Genomic DNA, 22,003 nt, shown 5'->3' on the forward strand with positions numbered 1-22,003 from the left:
CGATGCTGTACCGCAACATCTCAATGGAAACCAAGAAAATTGAAAAAAAAAAAAAAAAAAAAAAAAACACACACACCAGTAGACCATAGTAGCTAAGGGAGAGAGATGTTTTTCCCTTGAACTGCAGCTGAACCAACACAGTGGCAGATCAAAACCGGCTAGGATGTCCTCTACAAAGTACAAAGTGTTGCTGTGAATCTTTTGGGGCACAACGTCTTAATTTAAACTGCAATGGCACATATGTACAAAAGAAAAAACACATTGTTCTATTGTAATTATTTATAGTATGTAAATATTAATTAAAACATACAATATAATTATAAGTCTTGATGTGTATTAGAGTTGTTAGTAGGTTAATTTAAAGAGAGTTGATGTAAGAAAATTTATTTTGAAGTTTACTTATTTTGATTATAGTGTTTAAATTATATAAGATTTAGATATTTAGTATAAAGTTTTAGAGAAGATAGGAGCTCAAAGTTGAATATCCATACTAAGAGGCTTACTTGAAGGGATGAAAGCAAGGTTTGGATGGATGAAGGCAAGGGATGAAGGTCTTCATTCTTATTGATCAAACGCCATGCCTAATAGGCTTTCAATAGGCTGTCCACAACCATAACAAGAGTTTTAGCAACTTTAAAAGAAACATTTGAAAATCAAAAGCAAGGATTGTAAGGTTTAAAAATTTGGGCTATAATTTGTCCATAAAAATTAGAGGGTTTGGAATTAGAGTAAAGACGTTATAGCCGTTTGAAATTAAGGTATTTTTTAAGTCATATTATTGCTCTTTTGAAGATATAAGAAGTTGTATGATAGCTTTTTGAGATTGAAAGGTGAGAACACAAGGGCGGTTTGAAGACCTACATCTTTTGCAAAAAAATTACTACCTTTGGAGTTTTTATAAAGGAATTATAAGGCATTGAAGGCAGTACATGTAATTCAAAGATAGTAAGTAAGCAATTTTGTTGATAGTAATGGTTTAAGTCATATCTTGAGTTTTTGTACAAATTTTTAGCTCAAAATTTTTAAAAGTGTAAGTTATTAGGTTTAAAAGCTATATATCAAAATTTTATGGTATTTAAGTATGTAATTTGTGAGATATGAAGAAAATTGCATGCAAATATATGTAAATAAGGATTTGAAGCTACTGTTAGGTTTTTGGTGATATCTTAACATCCATAACAAATTTGCAATTGAAATTTGTATTAGTTTGTTTGGATGGTTTGATCATGAACTATGAACTGTTGAAGTTTGGAAAAAATTCACCTTAAGAATATATAAGGATTTAGAATATTTTTATCATATTTTTGATATTCTTTGGTACTTAAGGCTTATGTATTGATGTAATCACTCATATAGGGATAGTTTTATATATAAACTTGATACTTTCTTATCTTGAGACTTAATTAAATAATTAATGATAGCTAGGAGTTTAGTACTTTTTTGAAGCATTTCTCTCTACTGTGATAATGCTTTGGAAGAAATTCCGAAGTGATCAAAGTTCTCCACTTCCACAACCAATTAACAAAATAAATAAATAAATAAATAAAAATCTAAAGCTACTAGATTTCTATTGACAAAGAAGTTGCAAAATTCCTAAGAAGCCTCTCACACCCTCATTACTTTATCTTCTTCCTTTCTTCTTCTTTTTTTCTTCATTTTTTCCTTCTCATCTTCTTTCTTTTCTTTTCTTTTTTATTTCTTTTTTATCTTCTTTTTTTTAATTTCTTTTATTTTTATTTTTTTATTTTTTTATTATTATATGTATCTATAACTACTAATAATTAAAGTTTTTTTCTTTTGATAACAAGGGCTCCTCCTATTTGATTGTCATTTAATATTAGTTACTAAAGGCATATTCATCATGGAAATTTCTTTCAATAAATTCTATCCTAAGTTGCATATTTGCTACTAGCAAAAAATAATTCTATTTATTTAAGAATTCTTCTACTCACTCACAAAACATGTGATTTAAAGCATAATAGGTATTTTTTTTTAATACTAAATACCTAAGTAAGTTAATTCAACCACTCATAAGTATAAAATATATACTTTTTTATTTTGGTATACAACCTTATATATCTAAGATTTATTAATATATAGTAAATATGAAATTCATATTTTTTATATTTTTAGAATAGATCAAAATATCATCTAGATAACAAGCAATAAATTTATTTTAAGATTTTCAAAAGAGATCATTCATAAGATGTTCAAAAATAGTCATATATTTGTGAGTCTAAAAAGCATGACATTATATTCAAAATATCCAAACTTTATTCAAAATATAATCTTCTATTCATTTTTTTTATGTGCACTAAATTGATGTTCGTCAAAGATCTATTTTTGTATAGATTTTAGCTTGATTCAATTAATCAAGAAATCTATATATTGAAAGAAGAAGGTATTTATTTTTAATTGAAATGTTCATGAATCTTCAATAATCTTTATACATCCGTAACATTCTTCTTTTTTTTGAAAGTTTTGATAGAAGTTCTAGCTTGAGATTTTAAATAGAATATAAAATTCTTAACTAGGTTTTCAATAATGCACTCATTAAATTTAGCTAAGTGTAGAATGTATAAATGACTTTTCTGGTTCGTTATCGGTTAAATAGTAGTAATGTTGGCATTTAGATGAATGGTTAGTTCAATTAGTTGTTAATAGTAGGAAGTTAGGAACATATGCGGTTAAGAAGCCAAAGTTTCACAACCTGTGGAATCTGCTGAATGACAATTCATATTTTGGTAGGATAAAGAGGTTGAGGAAGAAGGAATGGAGGCCAGACTGTGATAGTCGTGAGCCAGGGTAAAGCTTGGAGCTACCCTTTTGTTTTCTTTGCTTTTGTGTTTTTCTTTAGTATTGGATTTAAGAAAAGGATTGCTGAAACTGTGATTGAGATATTGAAAATTATGAATTTGAATTAATTAATTTGGAGAAAGAAAGTGTGATTGTGATAATAGAGATTATTGCATTGTGTTAGTAGCACTGGAAGATTGAGTAAAAGTAAAGGAATTGAGAATTGAAGTACTATGGAAAGAGATTAAGCATCCTGTAGATGTCAGGAATGTCAGTGATATTTAGTAGCTGCAGGGCAGTGAACGATTGTAGAGATTGTGAAGGGATTGAATTGAGATGAGGAAGAATACTTTGGAAGTTTTAGATACTTAATACATAATCAATTGTGACATAACATATCCAATTCATACAACGAGTCTTTCCCCGAGATCGAACCCACCTATACTGATCAAATATCTTGGTGTTTTGAGTCCGAGTCAAACGACGATTACATTTTTGGCGCCGCTGCCGGGGATTGACAACAGTATGAAATGTTAAAGAATTGATGGTACAAAAGACGAGATCGAAGGAATATAAGCGGTGATTACGACTATGATAATCACAGAAGGAATCAACAAGTAAAGGAAAGACAGGAGCGATTTTATTTCAGAAATTTATTACGACAACAACAAGAAGGGATTCAACGTAAGAAACATCGATGGAGTTGGATAAAGTCGTAGCTACATGCATGTGCGAGTATTCGAGCATATCCAAGTTCTGAAAGAAGTGCAATATTGTACCATTATATACCATTGGAAAAATTACCGCAAGCGCTTGTAGGAGATACCGCGAGTAACGAAGCGTGAGAGTCAAGTTCAGTAATTATAAGAAGTTTAAGTATAGAAGAATTGAATAATAGCAATAGTTTACAAGAAAGAAGAGTGAGCAAATATCAAATTGGAACAAAAAGAAGAATTCATATTAATATAGCAAGAAGACCAGCGCAAGCACCAATGGCAGAAGAAGCACCCGCAGTGCCAATAGCGGTACAGATGGGAGCAATTGGAGATTGCACCACCAGCGTGGCTCCATTATCCTCGTTTAATAGATGGCCGGGTTCTGATCCCGATCAACACCTGTCCCAATTTTTGACAGCGTGTGTAGCCAATAATGGCAGAACTGAAGATGTCTGGCTACGATGGCTACCAGCGACTTTAAAGGATACAGCATTTGAATGGTATATTCGACAACTAGTGGGACAATTTCCTAATTGGAAAGCATTGAAAAATGCTTTCTTAACTTATTTTTGACCAATAGGATTCGAAGATCGTCTTCGAGAAAATTTGCTGAACAGTAAAATGTTTGTAGGAGAATCGGTGCAGTCGTATTATGGTTGAGTTGCAGATATATTACGTAAATGGCCAAACAATCAAATGCCAGACGCGTTTATATTGTCAATAATAGTGAAAGGGTTGCATCCCCCAGAATTGAAGATGTTTGTTAAGGAGTCTCAACCAGTTACGGTAGCTGCCTTCTTAACACGTGCAAAGGTGTGGGAGGAGTGCCATTATGATCAACTGTTGATGGTGGGAACCACAATGATTCCTAGTGTAGGAAATCAAGTTCCAATGACCAATACGATGATAGGAAGCTACCCACGAATGATTGCGTCTAATATGGGAAATCCCAATTCTCAAGGAGTAGTTAATGCCACTCCTTTGCAGACGATACCACCCGTGGCAACTTATCCTTCGCCGATGGCATATCGAAAACCTGAAGTACCGATGAATGCAACAATTAACGATTCTAACGAAGCTCTATTGTTAAATCTAACAAAGAAAATGGAAGAATTAGCCGTGCATATGACTAAAGATAAAGAGAAAAGGCATAAACCTTCTAATATGAGACCTAATGTATGGTGTAACAATTGTAAAGGGCAGGGACACTTTGATACAGAATGCTCCTCGCCTCATCAGAAGATGGGACAGTGTATGTATTGTGGAGGAAAACATAACACTGCCAATTGTTGCTACTTACCAAGACAACAAACAATGATACAACCAACTGTATGGAATGTAAATCAAGTGCAAACAGGAAATACGGGTGGATGGAATGGAAATAGAAATAATAGAGTGAATCGTGGTTTCGAAAATTTCCAAAATCCTAACTATAATCAGCCCTACGGGACCAATATGCAGAATGGTGGCCAAAATCAAATGGGAAATCAACCATCGATGCCAATACAACAGATCAATTAAGCAATGGCGACAACTTGTCAACCTGGATCCTTTACTGCACTAACATGGAACCGACCTGGAAGGTATGTCCCAACGGAGACTCCCAATGTAGGTGACAGGACAGGAAGAAAATCAGTTCGTTGTTTTCGATGCCGCCAATTGGGTCATTATGCAAGTGATTGCAACAACCCAAGATTTGTCGAAGAATACGCACCTCTTTGCGCAATATGTAAGCAATCTGGTCATTACCACTACCAATGTAATGTGCCTTTTAATCCAAATAGTAGGGACCACTACATGACATCAACAGTGCAAATTATAGAAGAAACAAACAAACCACAAGAATCATCGGTACATCGGGTGGAAGCGATTCACGCAGTATTGACAAGAAATCAGCAAAAAGGCAAAGAACCAATTCAAATATTGGAGAAATCGATACCAGCCCCGGTCAACAGACCAATACCAAAATCTGCTTCATTATTGGACGAAGCGTCACCGTCACAACCCAATTCGACCAATATATTGGTGCGTCCACTAATTTCACAAGTACCAATGTTACACCAATACTGTGGACAGTCGCACCAGTTAAAGGATCCAATTTTCAAGGAGCAGTTGCAACCAAAAATCGAGGAAGTACCAATTCCTGATATTGGAAGTACCAATATACGGGGACCAGGATCCGAAATCCGTAAGAAAAAAAAGACATTGGGAATCATGACCAATGTGGAACCCTATGATATTTTGAAGGATTTAGGTTCAATTCAACCAACAATCACAATAAAGCAATTATTGGCAGTAGCACCAGAATACCGTAACATCTTAAACTCTTCTTTGATTCGACGAAGAACTCGTCAAAAAGAAATTCGTGAAGTAAGTTTGAATCCAGATCCAATCCGTATTTCCTGTTTGCACTTGATTTACATTCCATACAGTTGGTTGTATCATTGTTTGTTGTCTTGGTAAGTACCAACAACTGGCAGTGTTATGTTTTACTCCACAATACATACACTGTCCCATCTTCTGATGAGGCGAGGGACATTCCGTATCAAAGTGTCCCTGCCCTTTACAATTGTTACACCATACATTAGGTCTCATATTAGAAGGTTTATGCCTTTTCTCTTTATCTTTAGTCATATGCACGGCTAATTCTTCCAATTTCTTTGTTAGATTTAATAATAGAGCTTCGTTAGAATCGTTAATTGTTGCATTCATCGGTACTTCAGGTTGTCGATATGCCATCGGCGAAGGATAAGTTGCCACGGGTGGTATCGCCTGCAAAGGAGTGGCATTAACTACTCCTTGAGAATTGGGATTTCCCATACTAGGCGCAATCATTCGTGGGTAGCTTCCTATCATCGTATTGGTCATTGGAACTTGATTTCCTATACTAGGAATCATTGTGGTTCCCACCATCAACAGTTGATCATAATGGCACTCCTCCCACACCTTTGCACGTGCTAAGGAGGCAGCTACCGTAACTGGTTGAGACTCCTTAACAAACATCTTCAATTCTGGGGGATGCAACCCATTCACTATTATTGACAACATAAACGCGTCTGGCATTTGATTGTTTGGCCATTTACGTAATATATCTGCAACTCGGCCATAATATGACTGCACCGATTCTCCCACAAATATTTTACTGTTCAGCAAATTTTCTCGAAGACGATCTTCGAATCCTATTGGTCGAAAATGAGTTAAGAGAGCATTTTTCAATGCTTCCCATTTTTCTACATCTTGTTTGATGCCAAGGATCTTTAACTACAATATACTTTCTTGATAACTCAAACCACTATAATGTTTTCTACTAATCAAAACTTGAGGTCATTGCCAACTTCTAACTAGATTGAATAATCATACATTGAGTTACTTAAATCCTATATTGTCGCAATATACAAGCTTGCGTAATAAGCTCCTTGATTGAACAATGATAGCCTTAGTGTCTTTGGCCTCATGCATCCCATGTTGTGGTCATTTATGCGGCTGTTATTGGTCTTGTATTAAACATCTTTTGCATGCACTATTTAACAAGGGAATTCAAAAAAAAATGCCAAAACACCACCATTGTTGCTCTAACCAATTGCTGCCATGCCTTTTTAGAGGATATGCTTGATTTTTAAATCAATGTTATCACATTGCATAGTACACTCAACCACAACACCTTGGTGATTGTTGCCAAAAATTGCAAAACTACATGATGATGACAACAAAAAATAGCCAATTCTATTATACAATCACCAAAAGAAGAAAAAAACTACTTTTGGCTGAAATTGCCACTGCTAAAAATCTTTGTACACTACTTTGCTGAGGTAATCACTACACCTCTAGATCCAAGACCACCAACCTTCTCATTTGTTGTATCTCAGTATGAACCACCAATTCTAAATGATGCCATTGCCTTGACAATTGATTACGAATACCGCGGCCACATAACAATATGCCAATAGTGTCAGCTTGATGGTTCTTTCAAGCCACTAGCAACATAAATAACAAAAAGAAAGAAAAAAAAAAAAACAAAACAAAACAAAACAAACAAACGCCGCTTGCTGCACATACCATGCACATCCAAAAGAGAACACACACTAGAAGGAGATCTAAAGCAATCAGAGTTCAAATCTCCAATAATCAAAGAGTAAGAAGGAGAAGAAAGAAAAAAAAAGAAAAAAAAAAAAAAGAGGAATCTGAGGCAGTATGGACTCCTATCAACAAGGAGGCTACCACCATTTAGGGGCCGCCTTTTGCATTCTTAATCATCTTTTATATTTCTTTTTATTTTTTTATTTTTTTATTATATTTTTCTTTTTTTTTTGTCTCTTTCTTCTTTGATCTTGATTTCTTTTCCTTCTCGTCTTTCTTTTTCTTTCTTTTTCATTTCTATTCTTCTTTCAATTCTTTATTTTTTTCTACTTCTTTTAATTTTTTTTTTTTGTATATAAAACCTATGTAATATTATTTATTTATTTTATATATATATATATATATATATATATATATATATATACGTGTATGTATATGTTTTAAGAAATATTAATAAAATAAAGTTTTTTTTTTTTTTTGATACTAAGACTACTTCCCTTGGTCCTTCATTTAATATTAGCTAACTAAAAATATATATTCTTTGTAGAATTTTTCTTACTAAACTCTATCCTAGGTTGCATGTCCATTATTGACAATCTATTTTCTATTTTTCATGAAATTCTACTACTAATTTACAAAATTTGTGATTTTAAGCATAAAAAGTGAATTTTTTATACTAAATACTCAAGTGAGTCAATTTAGTAACTCGTACTCTATCATAATAACACAATAGAAATGAAGAAGTCTAATGTTTGCTAACAACAAGTAAAAGAAATAACTAAAGAACAAAGAAAAAATTTAAAACAATATTAGTTTAAAAGTAGATATTCCAAAACTTCTAATATGCTTATGTCTTATTAAAAAAAAGAGATAATCTACTCTTAATTAATAAAAAATAAAATTCTAATATTATGAGTATAGTCTTATCAATTTTTTAAGTATTAGAATTTTTAAAAATTAAATAATTAAGTAAGATATTTTTCAAAGAAAGATGAAAATATATATATATTCAAAAAATAAATAAAATGGCTATTTCTCAAAAACAAAAAAAAAAGGACTTAAAACTAAACCAGAAGCAAGAAAGGAGTTAACAAGAATAATAAAGGCTTCACTCTTACATCTATATATACTATCTAACTAAGAGCTACATGGCGACATTCTCTAAAACCTCCAACATATGTTCAACTTGCAAGATATGTATCAAACTTACAAGACAAGTTTCTTATGTGTACACCATATGTCCAACTCATATCACAAGTGGCTAGCATGTACAATACATGGCCAACTTATTGGCCAAATTTTCAACCTACAAATCACTTATTGACATATATATAGACAAAGCCAATTTATGAAGCTTACAAGATGCTTCTTTACAAGATGTTATAAATTTTATTTATTATTATCTACTTCTATATATTTATATTGTTTAAATAATGTGAGTTCCACCAATGCATCTTAATTGATAGATTGATTAAAAACATAGTTTTAAGTCATTTAATTATATAAGTATTAAGATTAAAAATTCTTTTTAACTATTTAAGTATTTATGAGTTAAAAAAATCTTATTAAAAGAGAATTTATAAAAATATAATTTTAATAAATCTTAATTATAATTATCTTAATTAAATTAGTATTTTTATTAATTATTAAGTATTAAAAATTAGTTATTAAGATTAATATCTTCACTAGCCTCTCATCTATATGTATTATTTATAAAAATCCTATCAATAATTGATTAGTAATTAGAAGAAGTATAAAAAAGAACTTCATATCTTTTTAGTTAATTATATAAAAAAAGAAGATTTTTAGTAGATTTAAATTGATTTTATTACTATAAAAAAAAAATAGAAAAATATAGCTTCAAATGGATGTTAGAATTATATAAATATTATAGTAGTTTTTAGAATTTATTTAGAGTTTATTTAGAATTATTTAGGAATTTTTAAAGAAGATTTCAAGACTTTGGTAAAATTGAGTTTTATCACCTTGAGAGCCATTATGAAAAAATGGAACAAAATTTAAAGACCATACAAGTCATTTTTTATACTATGATGAAGTCAAAAACATAAAATTTTGGATTTTACTAGTAAGAAATAGGAGGACTTGGAGCTAGTTTAGTCCTTAAAGAAAGGGAGGTATACAAGTAACATATGGGTTGTAGCACCTTGAATAGAGTTAGGAGGATAAGAGTAAGGTCTTTCTTAACGCCGGATATACACTACATGTGAGCCTTGGTGAGACTTGAATCCTTGATCCACAACCAAGTTATCTTTGAGATAAAATATTTTTTCTTAATTTTTTAATTATTCACTTTTTATCTTTAAACTTTCATAACTTATTCATAGTAATTTGGATTTACATGTTTCTTATGTCGTTAGAAAGATAATAAAATTATCTATCTAAAATTATTTTTATATTTTTCTAGATGAAAACTCAGTGAATAGACTATAGACTACTTTTATTATATATAATTGTTTGATTGCACTTATTTCATTTGTTATGAATTATTCTTTCTTTTGTTCTTATTTATTGCATCTTCATTTCACACCACCCATTATAAGCAACTCTTAATTGAGGCCATCTTGTAACTTGAGTTGAGAGAGAAATTTATTATTACAAATAATTATTAAAATAAATATGGATATCCATAGAAAAACGGTTGTAATTGAAATTATATATAGATAAGATAATCTCTTATTTAATATTTTCTTATTGCTTTATGGTTCGTATTTAAATAATTATAAGATTGAAATAAAATTAAATAATTTGTTACTATATAATTATAATTTTTGATGTAAATAATTTTTTCTATATATATATATATATATATATATATATATATAAATTTTATTTTATTGACTTCCAACATCAATATAAGAAATTTTATAATATATTAAAATTATATATTTTCATGGATTTAATATATTTTTATAAATTTTTTAAAAGATTAAATTCTACAATAATATATTAATATTGCAAGAATTCTAAGATGATCATTATAATTGAAGATTTATATGCTTTTATAGGATTAAATTTTAAGATAAGTATTAAAATTTATTAAATGAAGATTCTTAATTGACTTGATTGCAAAAATATTAACTTTATATAAAAATTTGATTTTAAAATAAAGTCAAAAAATAAATGTACAAAACTTAGAAGTAAATATTAATCTATAACCATCTTCAAATGTTATAAGATTAAAGAAGAATATAGATCATATAAGATAGAGTAAAGAAGTTAAAAAATATTATTCATAAATTACATATGTAAGTAAATTTAAGAACAATGAAAGTTGATTATAAAATATAATAAGAAATTTTTGGTGTCTTAAAAAATAACCTTATATTTCTACCTTGTATCAAAAATTTAAAATCAAAATAGATTCTTTTTACATTTATTGTCATGATATGATTGTTATGGTTGAAAGTATTTTTTTTAAAATAAAATAATGATATTAGAAATTATTATTTAATTTATTTTATAAATATAAAATTAAAATAAAAAGAATATATTTTATATTTAAAAAAACCATCAATAGAATTCTTTTTTATTAATCTTTTAAAAAAATATAATCTTAAGCATTAAAGTATTATAATTTTTCTTGCAACCAGTATCATTTTTTAAAATGGTCATTAAACCCTAATAATAAAGAAATCATAAATAAGAAAAGTACCAGATAGATAATTCATCAAAAATACATATTTTATAACAAGAAAATAAAAAAATAAATTAGATATATAGAATAAATTAATGAATTAAATCCAACATATCACATATTTATTTAATAGATGACAACATATTATATAAATATATTTTTTATAGGCTTCTTCAACAATATATAATTTATTTTACATATGAAAAAATTAAACTAAAAATATATTACACCAAAATTATATATATATATATATATATATATATATATATATATAGAGAGAGAGAGAGAGAGAGAGAGATATTATTCAAAAAATATATATTGTGTTATAAAAATTTATTCTTTATTTTCCAATAGAATAAATTATATAAATTTCATATCAAGTTTCTTATTAAATGACTAAAAGTTATAGGAATAAAAATTAATAATATAAAGAATGTAGCTAATGTTTTGTAGAAAGACATTATTGCATATTATAGGCATTCAAAGATCCTTATTGGCTACATAAATAAAAAATTTGAAATTATATAATTTTAGATTTAATTTAATTCTATTAATTCTATTAATTTAAAAAAAATAAGTTACTATTAGTATTTTTTAAAATAATTATAATCCTTAACTCAATCAGAATAAGAAATTTATATTAGCCTTATAGATATATTTTACATGGTATAAAGTAACCTTGAAAAAAAATTTAAAAAATTAAAAAATAAATAAATAAATAAATGAATAAATAATGTTGTATTTAATAATTTTGCTTTTTAAAATATCAATATTATCAAAAATATTTTAAATATTTAAATTACTTCAAAAAAATTAAAATTCTTACACTGAATGCATTCAAGCAAATTAATGTTATAAAAAACTTGACTTTGTTAAAAAAATCAAACTACAAATATTACAAATACAAATGATAGTTTATGTCATAAGATGCAAGAAAAACAATATTTTAAAAGAAATTTAATGCATATATGGTAAAAGAAGCATTTTGTATCATCTTAATTCAAATAAAGATTTCAAATCTTGATAACTTTCATATACAACTATAAATACTATTGTAAACAATATAAGACTTGTGTATTAGCCAGGTTATGCAATTAATAATTAAAGAATTAGTTAATTCTCACCAACTTGGTTTAGCCAATTTCTTACAAAGTTTGAACACAAAGAAGCAAACTTCTAAATAAGACAATTAAGATAATAGCTTAATATGTTCTAATAAAATTAATTTAACAACACATGGACTTATTTTAGATCATATTAATTGGTCTAAACTTAACTTAAATGGGATCAATTATTAGTAGTATAGAGTAAATAAAATAATCTTCATTCTACTTTGTATGTGGTTTTTTTAATTATTGACTGTAAACAACTTAATTTAAATTTAGAAGAAACTAAATCACCAAACGGCCAATAAAACTTGATTAAGTATTCCTAACTTTTTTGCATTCTCAACTTTCAAAGTTGCAATATTAAATCAAATGGATCTTCTTTGGTAGTTTTCTCGACACATCACATTTATTTTGTGACAAACCAATTGAATAATAAAATACATTAATTCCAATTGATAAATTGACTTCTAAACAACAGCAATATGATAACCACTTAACTTCCGATATTGTATTAACAACCTCTCAAGAATTAACACAATGCCTGATAATCTAATAGATACAATACAATTAATGACAATACTTCCTTTCTGGAAAATAGCATTAATTTTTCAAGTTTAAACGTAATGCAGATTTTACACCCATATCAACCAACGCGGTAACATTGGTTGTGCAGTTCTGAGAAGACTGTTTGGGTGTAAAAATTTCTTACTTGAAAGTTTGTATCATGGTGACTACCAAATGGATACATATGAACATTCAGTTCTACTTTTCCCTGTCAACACTTTCACTGTCGACTGATCCCTATTTTCACAGGACAGTATAGTTCACGTTCACTAAGTTCTTGCGTACTACATACGAACAAAAGCATTGATAATTCTTTACCAAAATGTAGGTGATGATAGTAGTGATAGTCCTGAAGATCCAGGATGCAGTAAATGCAAAACTTCAACCAAATGAAGTTCCTTTCAAAAATTCAGTAACAATTCTAAGCTGCCATCAGATATGCAATAGGAGGTCAAATCAAAATTTCTATTGGTGAGCGGTTTAAGAATGATTACAATGAATAGGAATAAGTGAAATCCTGGAGGTGAGTTCGATCATCACTGATTCTAAAAGAATAGGATGGACGCAACTGTCTCTATGATACATGTGAGAATAAAGTAGATACGAAGAGAGGAACCCAGACAATGGCACTGGCCTCTCTTGCATCTGCCATCTCCCGTTAAAAGTTGAAGAAATAGATTGCTTCTAAGAACACGGACCATCACGCAGTTATCGCCGTAAAAATTTGAAGAGACGTGCAGCTCTTCCCTATAACATGTTCACTACCTCATCAACGCACTTAGACTACACAACTGAGGGTAACCTGTCAAGACTCTTCCCTTCCAGTTTCAATGGATGCGAACTGTCATCTCTTACACGGACAATTCTGGGCGACCCCAACTTTCTGTGCCGAAAACCAAGAACATCCAGGATCTGGTTGTCAGCGAATGTGAACGCCCTTTCCATCTGCTTGAAGCATGTATCCACAGAGTAGTCACCTCCGTTCTTTAGGCAAGGTTTGCACCCAACAAAGTGAGTAATAAATGGCCACCTGTCATCTCCGAATCCAGGGTGGCTCTTCGCCATATTTTCCTCGTATTTACCAACCAAGTCCACCCAGTATCCATGCAGATAGAACGATTTCTCCAGCATAACCTTGTTCGCCCACTCCAGCCTTTGGGTAATAAGAAGATACACCAGAGCAGATTGATCGTCCGCTTCAAAATTAGCCCTTCCCGTCAGGCTCTTGGACAACATTTCACCTGTAAATTGAGGCACGAGGTTGGTCTCATTTCATGCTATTCAACCCAGTTAAATGTCCAAACGGCTGCAACGGGCAACAGAGATTGAAGACGTCCATTCAATTGGGACGATCAACAGACGCACGAAGTTCAAGAGAGTGGGAATCATACCTGCTTGATTCCTGATCACTCCTTTCGGTCCCATAGGCGCCCAAGCGTCCAATAAGTCCAAAGCCCATTGACAGTTGCGAATAAAGAAGCTCCCAGTGTTCAAGCCAGTCCATAGCTTCTGCTGGTACACTTTGTCGTCAAATCCGTGCAATACCAGATTGTAGTTCTCGTACTTTTCCAGAGGCACTTCGAAGGACATATCCGTGAACAATGCATCGCTATCCATCCACCATATCCACTCCACAGCCGGGTTCGTCAACATTAACTTGCGCAGTAGCGGAAGCTTCGCCCAAAACCCTATCATTTCTTGATCCAAGTGCGCCATATTGTAAAACAATTCAATGTCGTGTAGCCGTGCGTAGTCAAGTTTGTTCTTCACAGACTTGAGCAAAAAATTATCACCTTCAGAATTCTCACAGCTTGAAGGTTGAGAGCCCGTCACAAGCAGCACCCGAGGCCTCCCTTGCCAAGAAATACTGGTCTGACTATTCTCAGATAACCACTGCTTTCTCTGGTCATCCCAGTCGCTTATTTTAGGTCCAAGGCGATATGGTGTCATGAGGTTGCTCCTAACCTCCTCGATGTCATCAGAGGAAGCCCCATCAGCTGATACTTTCTCATCAACCTGAGTGAGAACACGGGCAGCGTGATACTCCCGCGTTGCAGACCTAAGGTGTGCCTTTATTTCTTCGAAATCCTGGGCCGGAGTTCCAAAATTGCCTGCACCTATAGTTCCGCGGAGAACCAAGATGGTCATAAGACCGCACAAAACTGTGATTTTCATATTGTTGATAGACCTCTGCAATCGCCGCCCTTTCGCCGAACACAACGACCTCTGAATTATGCTGGGTGTCTTCATAGCAGTGAAATTTCAAGAACGTTCCCACTGGACAGACAGATAGTCACTACGAGGTAGCAATCTGACACCTGCCTTGTAACGGAAAAGTATCGTATTTGAAACGGTCACGTACCTACAGAACTTTATCAAATCGTCATTACCTTGGTCAAAATCAAAATATAATCGATTCCTAAACCTACTGAGTGCGAAATATGAGAGTATCTTAACGAAAGTTCAGTGCAATTCCAGTTAGCGTCTTCGCGACAGGCTCATTCAACGATGCAGAATTGTGGTACTGTTAAACGCCGTGAGCTACACGACCACTAACGAAACAAAAGATAACATTTCTGCTATGTAGCGTCATATCCCTCAAAACCTGCAAGTTACGAAGCAAAATGGCCAAGGAGGTTTTGGTCCGAATATGAGCGCGATCAATTCGCGCCTGTTAACCGCCTTCACGCAATGCAAAGTTGGCCAATGAGTGTTTCGTCCGATATAATTAATCAACCGGGAGACAAAAGAGAGGAGAAGGACCTAGAGTCACATGTACCACATCAGTACCCTCCAAGAAATGCCCAACCATGCAACACGTTAACTGAAAAGTCTTCAAGACTGGTTCCAGCCAGCACTCCGTAACGAGTTCTGGGTCTTCGGAGTTGCGTGGACGATCTGGGTACTCAAAATACAGTGCGGTAAACAGTGTATCAAAGAAAAACTTCCAATACGTCTCAACGATCAGTTACTGAAGTCGGGGACAAATAACATGGGAGGTTTGAGGGAAAGGAGAGTGCCTCTGAGGACAACGGATGAACCACCCTGACGACAGGGCACCTGTTGCCGGGGACGAAGTATGCGCCAACAAAGGAACAAACACGGTGCCTCTCCCGTGGCGGCGATTGATCGCAGTTTTGGAGAGAAGCGCGGCGACAAGTGCTCTTTCTAAACGGAAGCTGATGGACGCAACTCCCAGACCGCTCGACGGTAGCCGAGGAGGAGGGAGAAGCAGCCCTGTCTGACAGCTACCCTGTCTGTCGAGGCAGGCAGTCAGCCTGCTGTGGCGCAAAAGCACTAGAGCGCCTGAAAGACAAGAATGTGAGGGATCGCGAGCAAGAGAGAGGGTAAAATTGGGAAGGGGTGGAGGAGCAATCCCCGCTGTGAGCGCTCCTGCACGATGATGAAACCCGCTGCGCGACTAACTCGTATTAAGGATCCCGAGTAACCCCGACGCTTTCCCCAATGGCCTTTCACAATATACTCCCGCGTAGAGGTTTAAAGTCTCCCCCAGTATCGGTGGCGCCCTAAGACCGCGACATGGAGCCCCTATCAAGGCGAGCTTCGTGGAAGCGGAGGAGGGGCGAGGGGCTTGGCTGGCATCGCACTTGGTCTGAATGACCCGCTTTCGTTCACCTTGTCATCGTGGTGCACTTCTCGGGAATCCCCTCCCCCAGGACCAAAAGAAAACTGAAAGAAGAGGAGCTGGATCATTCCTACCATAGTGACACAGAGAGGGCCTTTTGTTTTTTATTTATAAATATTTTATTTACGAGCAACTGTTGGGTGACGCTACTATATGTTGTTATATGCTGTATACATAAGTGTTGGATTCATCAATAATGATTTCTTGACTGTAAGCACATAGCCTTTGTGGAAACATTGCAAAGAACAGAAAATAGAAGAAAACTTTAGAACAGCAGGAGGATGTGAAATCAAACATTTCGTCAAAAAAACTCGAAATCAAACTAAACTGGGACTTGCAACAAAAACTATTAAGAATTTGTCCTCGGAATTATTTGGTTACACCTTGGCAAGAAGCACAAGGAGATTCTTCCTCAGTTGTTTGTTGGCGAAATTATCTATTCTTAGGGTAAAGAGAAGATTACCGTTCATATACAACAGCAGCCAAGTTTTGTAAGCATTTATTAAGTGTTAAAAAAAATTCCATGGATATAAAATTTATGCCATGACAGTAGCATTAATAGAAAGGACTGATGAGCTTAAGCAGAGGCAGGCAAGATGACATGAACCTAAAGCAGGGAGAAACCGTGCTTTCTGAAAGAAGTCAAGTGAATAGGTAGCCGTGATCAATCCTGTGCAGTGTTCGAGCACGCCGTTTAATAGTTTCTCCACGTCATCCATTGTCAATCTCATCCGACCGTTTTGGAAGATGGGAGTGGGGGATCCGACTTGGCATCCAACGATCCCCTCGGCCACTCCAAAAACGCGTAGAAAAGGGCGGGACAGGGGGCTGAGCTGGCGACAGAAAAGCTTCGACATCATGCATTCATTAACGGTTACCGCAGGAGCGGAATGATGAGTGAGAGAGCGATACTACCGTTCTGGCAGGGCTGGCTGGGCTGGCTGTGCAGGCTGGCGCTGCACTGGCAAGTCATCGTTCATCGTAGGATCGTACGTCTCGATTATACTAACATCGTCTATTCAATGATCAAGTCATCCATCCATCGACGCACCAAGGGAAGGGAGAAAGGTGACCCCGGCGCATCCGGAAGTAAGTCTGACGCGTCGTCGTCGTCGTCAATGGCTGCGGACTGTTGTTGTATTAGGGCTGGCTGGCGTCGTCACCCCCCCCTTCCCAAAGCAAGCAAGGTCCATCACCACCACAGCATCAGAAGCATCCCATTGTGCTCTTCAGGAGGGCGGAAGCTATGTGGAGGAATGTATGGATGATGGACGGAAGGTCCACTTTGGATGGAACCTCCTCTCTCTTTCACTATCTTCGTCTCTCCTCTGTGTGTGTGAGTATGAGAGAGTGTATGCGCAGCATGGATGGATTACCATACAATCAATCCATGCCCTCTTGTCTTCTCTTTGCTCTGCTCCGCTTTGCACTTGCCTCGTTCTTTGCAATCTGTTATCATCTTCCTTTAGCTTTTCCAACCATTCTCATTGTCCCATTCCATTTTTCAGTTTTGCAATCAATGTTTTCCTAACTTGTGGTTTGAGTGTCACTTGCTCTTTATACACATTGTTAAAGTAAACAATGATTCAACTAACAAACAAGTTCATTAATAAATCAGTCAATATGAAGCTTCTTCAAGTTCTATATGATTTTATTAGACAACTAGAATTACATAATAATAACAATAGTTTTATGACACTAATCATGAGGATCTCAAAAGGATAATAGGAGGCATTTAATATGAATATCATATTATGAAGAATTAATATCAACTGGTAATCAAAACAATAAGAAACATATATTTTATATTTTAAATATAGTGGAATTTGCACATTTGTGCACTCATTTAAATTGTGTCAATCATTTACACATGTAGTTATTCATTTATAAATTCATCCAAAGTAAAGGATAATTTTTTATTCATTTAAATGTCCCAATAAAAATAAAAGGTAAAAAAAAAAAGGGGAGGGGGAGAAATAAAGAAAGAAAGAAAGAACTTAACATTCAAGGGTGATACCAATGGCCACATTTCTATGGGTTTTAATTAAAGTTTGTTTTGTCCATTTTGAAATAGATACATGGCATTATTTTTTTTTATTTTAATACTATTTGAAGAACACGATTGTAATAGAAATTAATTTTTATCCTTATCAATAAGCATTTAGAACTCAGTTGCTTTAACATATTACTCCCAATATAAAGCAAGGGACTCTAATGCTAATATATATATATATATATATATATATATGTATGTATTTGTGTGTGTGTGTATATATATTTGATGGAAAATAATTTGTCAACATTGAAAAAAATGTGACAGATTTATATGTATACGTAGACATAAAAAAATTATGTAACGCACATTGATTTAAGTATTAATATATACTTAATTTTTTGTTAATTCCTTTTTAAACAAAAAATAAGAGAATTTTGTTATTAATTATGTTGTTTTATTTATACACAAATTTAAATATTATTTTCAAGAAATGCTCACAAGTAAATTTACCATAAAACATGAAATGGCATTGTTAATGTAGGATGTATTAAAAAAACTGTTGTAAAATATTAAATTGTAAAAATTAAAGATTAATCTTTATATCAAGAAAAAAAAATTACAATTTAATGTGTGTCTATTCTAAGACAATTTTTTCTCGTGAAATTTATTTGAAGACCAAGAAAAATTTAAAAAATATCAAAATAATTTTAAAAATATCAATAGAAGTGACAAATATGCATGTTTAACTAATAAAAGATGTGGAATGTGAATTATAAGCATGCAGAATATTAACCTTAACCTAAAACAATAAAAAGAGTTCAAACAATATACAATTAATACAAATAAAGAATTCATGAGAATGATTCTAATAAGAAGAAAAGACAAAATAATGAACTTATTATTACAGAAATTGTCATATTAACATTGTTGTAAACAAACAGCAACTTGCAATTTTGTTGGTTTTTTTTAATATTTCATTTTTTTGACAAAGTTTCTTTAAGAATAAAAAATATACTAATTTTTTTCAATTTCGAATATCTACAATCTACCTTTGGATTTAATGACAACCTTTAGCCACTATTTTTGAACACATTCTTATGCATTGATAAAAAAGAAAAAGAAAAAAAAAAAAAAAAAAAAAAAAAAAAGATAACCACCCTTCATAAATAAATTTATAAATTTTTCATAACTAAAAATATAAAAAATAAAGAAATATTTATTTATTTATTTTCTGATTAAAATTGAACTGGTCTTTTAATATTTTAAAAATATTTTATAACAGCTTGCAAATACTTTGAACTTACAAGGTGTTTTTTTTAATTCAAACTATAAATTTAAAATTTTTCAATATGAAATTCATTGTGTATAAATAAATAAATATATATATATATATATAGGAAAATAAACTTATATTTTAGAATTCTGATTTATTTAATTACAAATCCTTTAGAATTAAATAATTAATATTTGACTATGATATGTTTCAACTCTAGAGACTAAAATATTTTACAACAAATAAATTTTAATAAATATTAAAGTTTTAATTTAATTTTCGGTTACTTAATGTTATTTTTTGGTGATTAAGTATTTCCTTAGACAAATTTCAATTAATTTTTTTTTAAATTAACCAAAATTATATATATACATTGATTTTCTCATATTGAAATTCTGATAAATTCTGAAGTGCATGAGCCAATTATGGGGTTCATTTTGGTATGTGTTAGTGATCATTGTTATATATTAAGTGTTGAAATTTGATTTGTTTATACCTTGAAATAAAAGCTTTTATGTTAAGATTTAGACTCTTCATAATTCGAGAAGAAATCAATCAAGAATATAACCATGATTGGAATTTCGAAATTATCAACAATCTAATTTTGCAAATTTTGGGATTTCTTGAAAGAAGCAGACTAAATTTTTAAAAAATACTAAATTATTTTTTTGGTTGCTGGTGTCATATTTTAACATATATATATATATATATATATATATATAGAGAGAGAGAGAGAGAGAGAGAGAGAGAGAGTTATATTTTCCACCAGTGAATCATATGATCATTAATTTTATGACATTATTATTTTATTTTTCAAAAAATCAAACCCAGTTTTGGATGACCCATTGATATACAAATGTTGTGACGTGCTTGGTGTTTAATTTTCAAATTTAAAATTATTATCCTAAAGTTATAGTCTAAATATTATTCTCAAAATAGTATAGTGCATTTAATTTTCATGTCTAGATATATTCTTTTTAAGAAGTAACATTTTGTAGTATTTGTACAATCTTTAGTTATTTACAAATTAGAATTTTTTCACAGAATTGTAATTTCTAAGTTGTAGCAGGATGTTTATAGTATCATATAATTATGTTATCTTTTTATAAAAACATATTTTAAAATAATGGATTTGGCAATCTTTGTGAGTCTTAAAGTGGTGGATTTAATGAAGGATTGAGCATAGCTAATCATGGTATTTAATATATTATTTAATTATTTATTCAAAACATCATAGAATTGCTACATCTTGTGTGATTTACATAATTTGTGAATAAATATATAATAAAATTAATGACTTGTGTAACAAAACAATAAAACTTTATAAAGTATATTTTATTTCAGTATTTTCTTGAAAATTTAAAATATTGTATCTTGCATTGCTAAAAATTAGGTTATCTCGGTTTCTTTTAATCAGTTGTAACTATTTTGAAATAGACAGTATTTGGTTTCAAAATAAAATACAGGAAATCATGTATTTTTCAAAAAATAAAAAAATAAAAGACTTGATAATTTCAGCATTTGTAACACTTCTAAGCAATTGAACAAATATTACATTTAATAAAACCACTATAACATATTGAATATTGAAGGATGTATATGATAACAAAATTGTAGATGCATTGTCATAAAATTGTCCTCATGACTATGCTACTGAATGGCAAACATAATCTCAATCTTTATTTGATTCAAACACATGACCGAATTTGGATAAAAATGAAATAATTACAAAAACATATTGATAAAACTCTGAAATGGATACTTCGGCATCCTTTTAAATTACCTTATGTGTGTGTGTGTGTGTGTATACATAGACACACACACACACACACACACATCTATATATATATATATATATATATCCATCTGTATTGACTATTTAGATTCCAATAAAGTAGCAAAAATATATTTATCCACAAAAAAATTCAATAAATTTTACTCTTTTATATTAAAAAAATAATGTATATTAATTTAATCAGTATTATAAGATGTCTTATTTGGAGTTCTAAAGATTTTAACATGTATGTTTTGCATAGTATAATAACTGGCATATGTTGAAAAATTATTCCACAAAAAGAAAGAAAAAGAAAAAAGAAGAAGATAGAACTACTCTTACGTAATTTGGGCTTTTTTTTAATCTATATTTGATTATTTGATAAATCTCAGAGAAT

The 22,003-nt window shown here is 31.6% G+C and overlaps 1 protein-coding gene across 1 annotated transcript; it reads right to left on the reverse strand.

Moving 5' to 3' along the window:
- Positions 1–13,363: 13,363 nt before the first annotated feature.
- On the reverse strand, positions 13,364–16,228 carry LOC112295388 (xyloglucan 6-xylosyltransferase 2). Its single transcript, XM_024546903.3, has 2 exons — positions 14,309–16,228; positions 13,364–14,158 (listed from the first exon to the last, which is right to left on the reverse strand). The coding sequence occupies exons 1-2, from the start codon at positions 15,165–15,167 to the stop codon at positions 13,701–13,703; spliced, it is 1,317 nt and encodes a 438-aa protein (XP_024402671.1). The 5' UTR covers positions 15,168–16,228; the 3' UTR covers positions 13,364–13,700.
- Between the last annotated feature and the right edge of the window lie 5,775 nt (positions 16,229–22,003).

This window comes from Physcomitrium patens, chromosome 18 (assembly GCF_059467195.1).
Source record: "Physcomitrium patens ecotype Gransden chromosome 18, ASM5946719v1, whole genome shotgun sequence".
NCBI lineage: Eukaryota > Viridiplantae > Streptophyta > Bryopsida > Funariales > Funariaceae > Physcomitrium > Physcomitrium patens.

Excerpts from the sequence above, each read along its gene's own strand:
- LOC112295388 (XM_024546903.3), bottom strand. The coding sequence starts at position 15,167 with ATGAAGACACCCAGCATAATTCAGAGGTCGTTGTGTTCGGCGAAAGGG. Across the intron at positions 14,159-14,308 it reads AGTGATCAGGAATCAAGCAG|GTGAAATGTTGTCCAAGAGC; the intron begins GTATGATTCCCA and ends CTCAATTTACAG.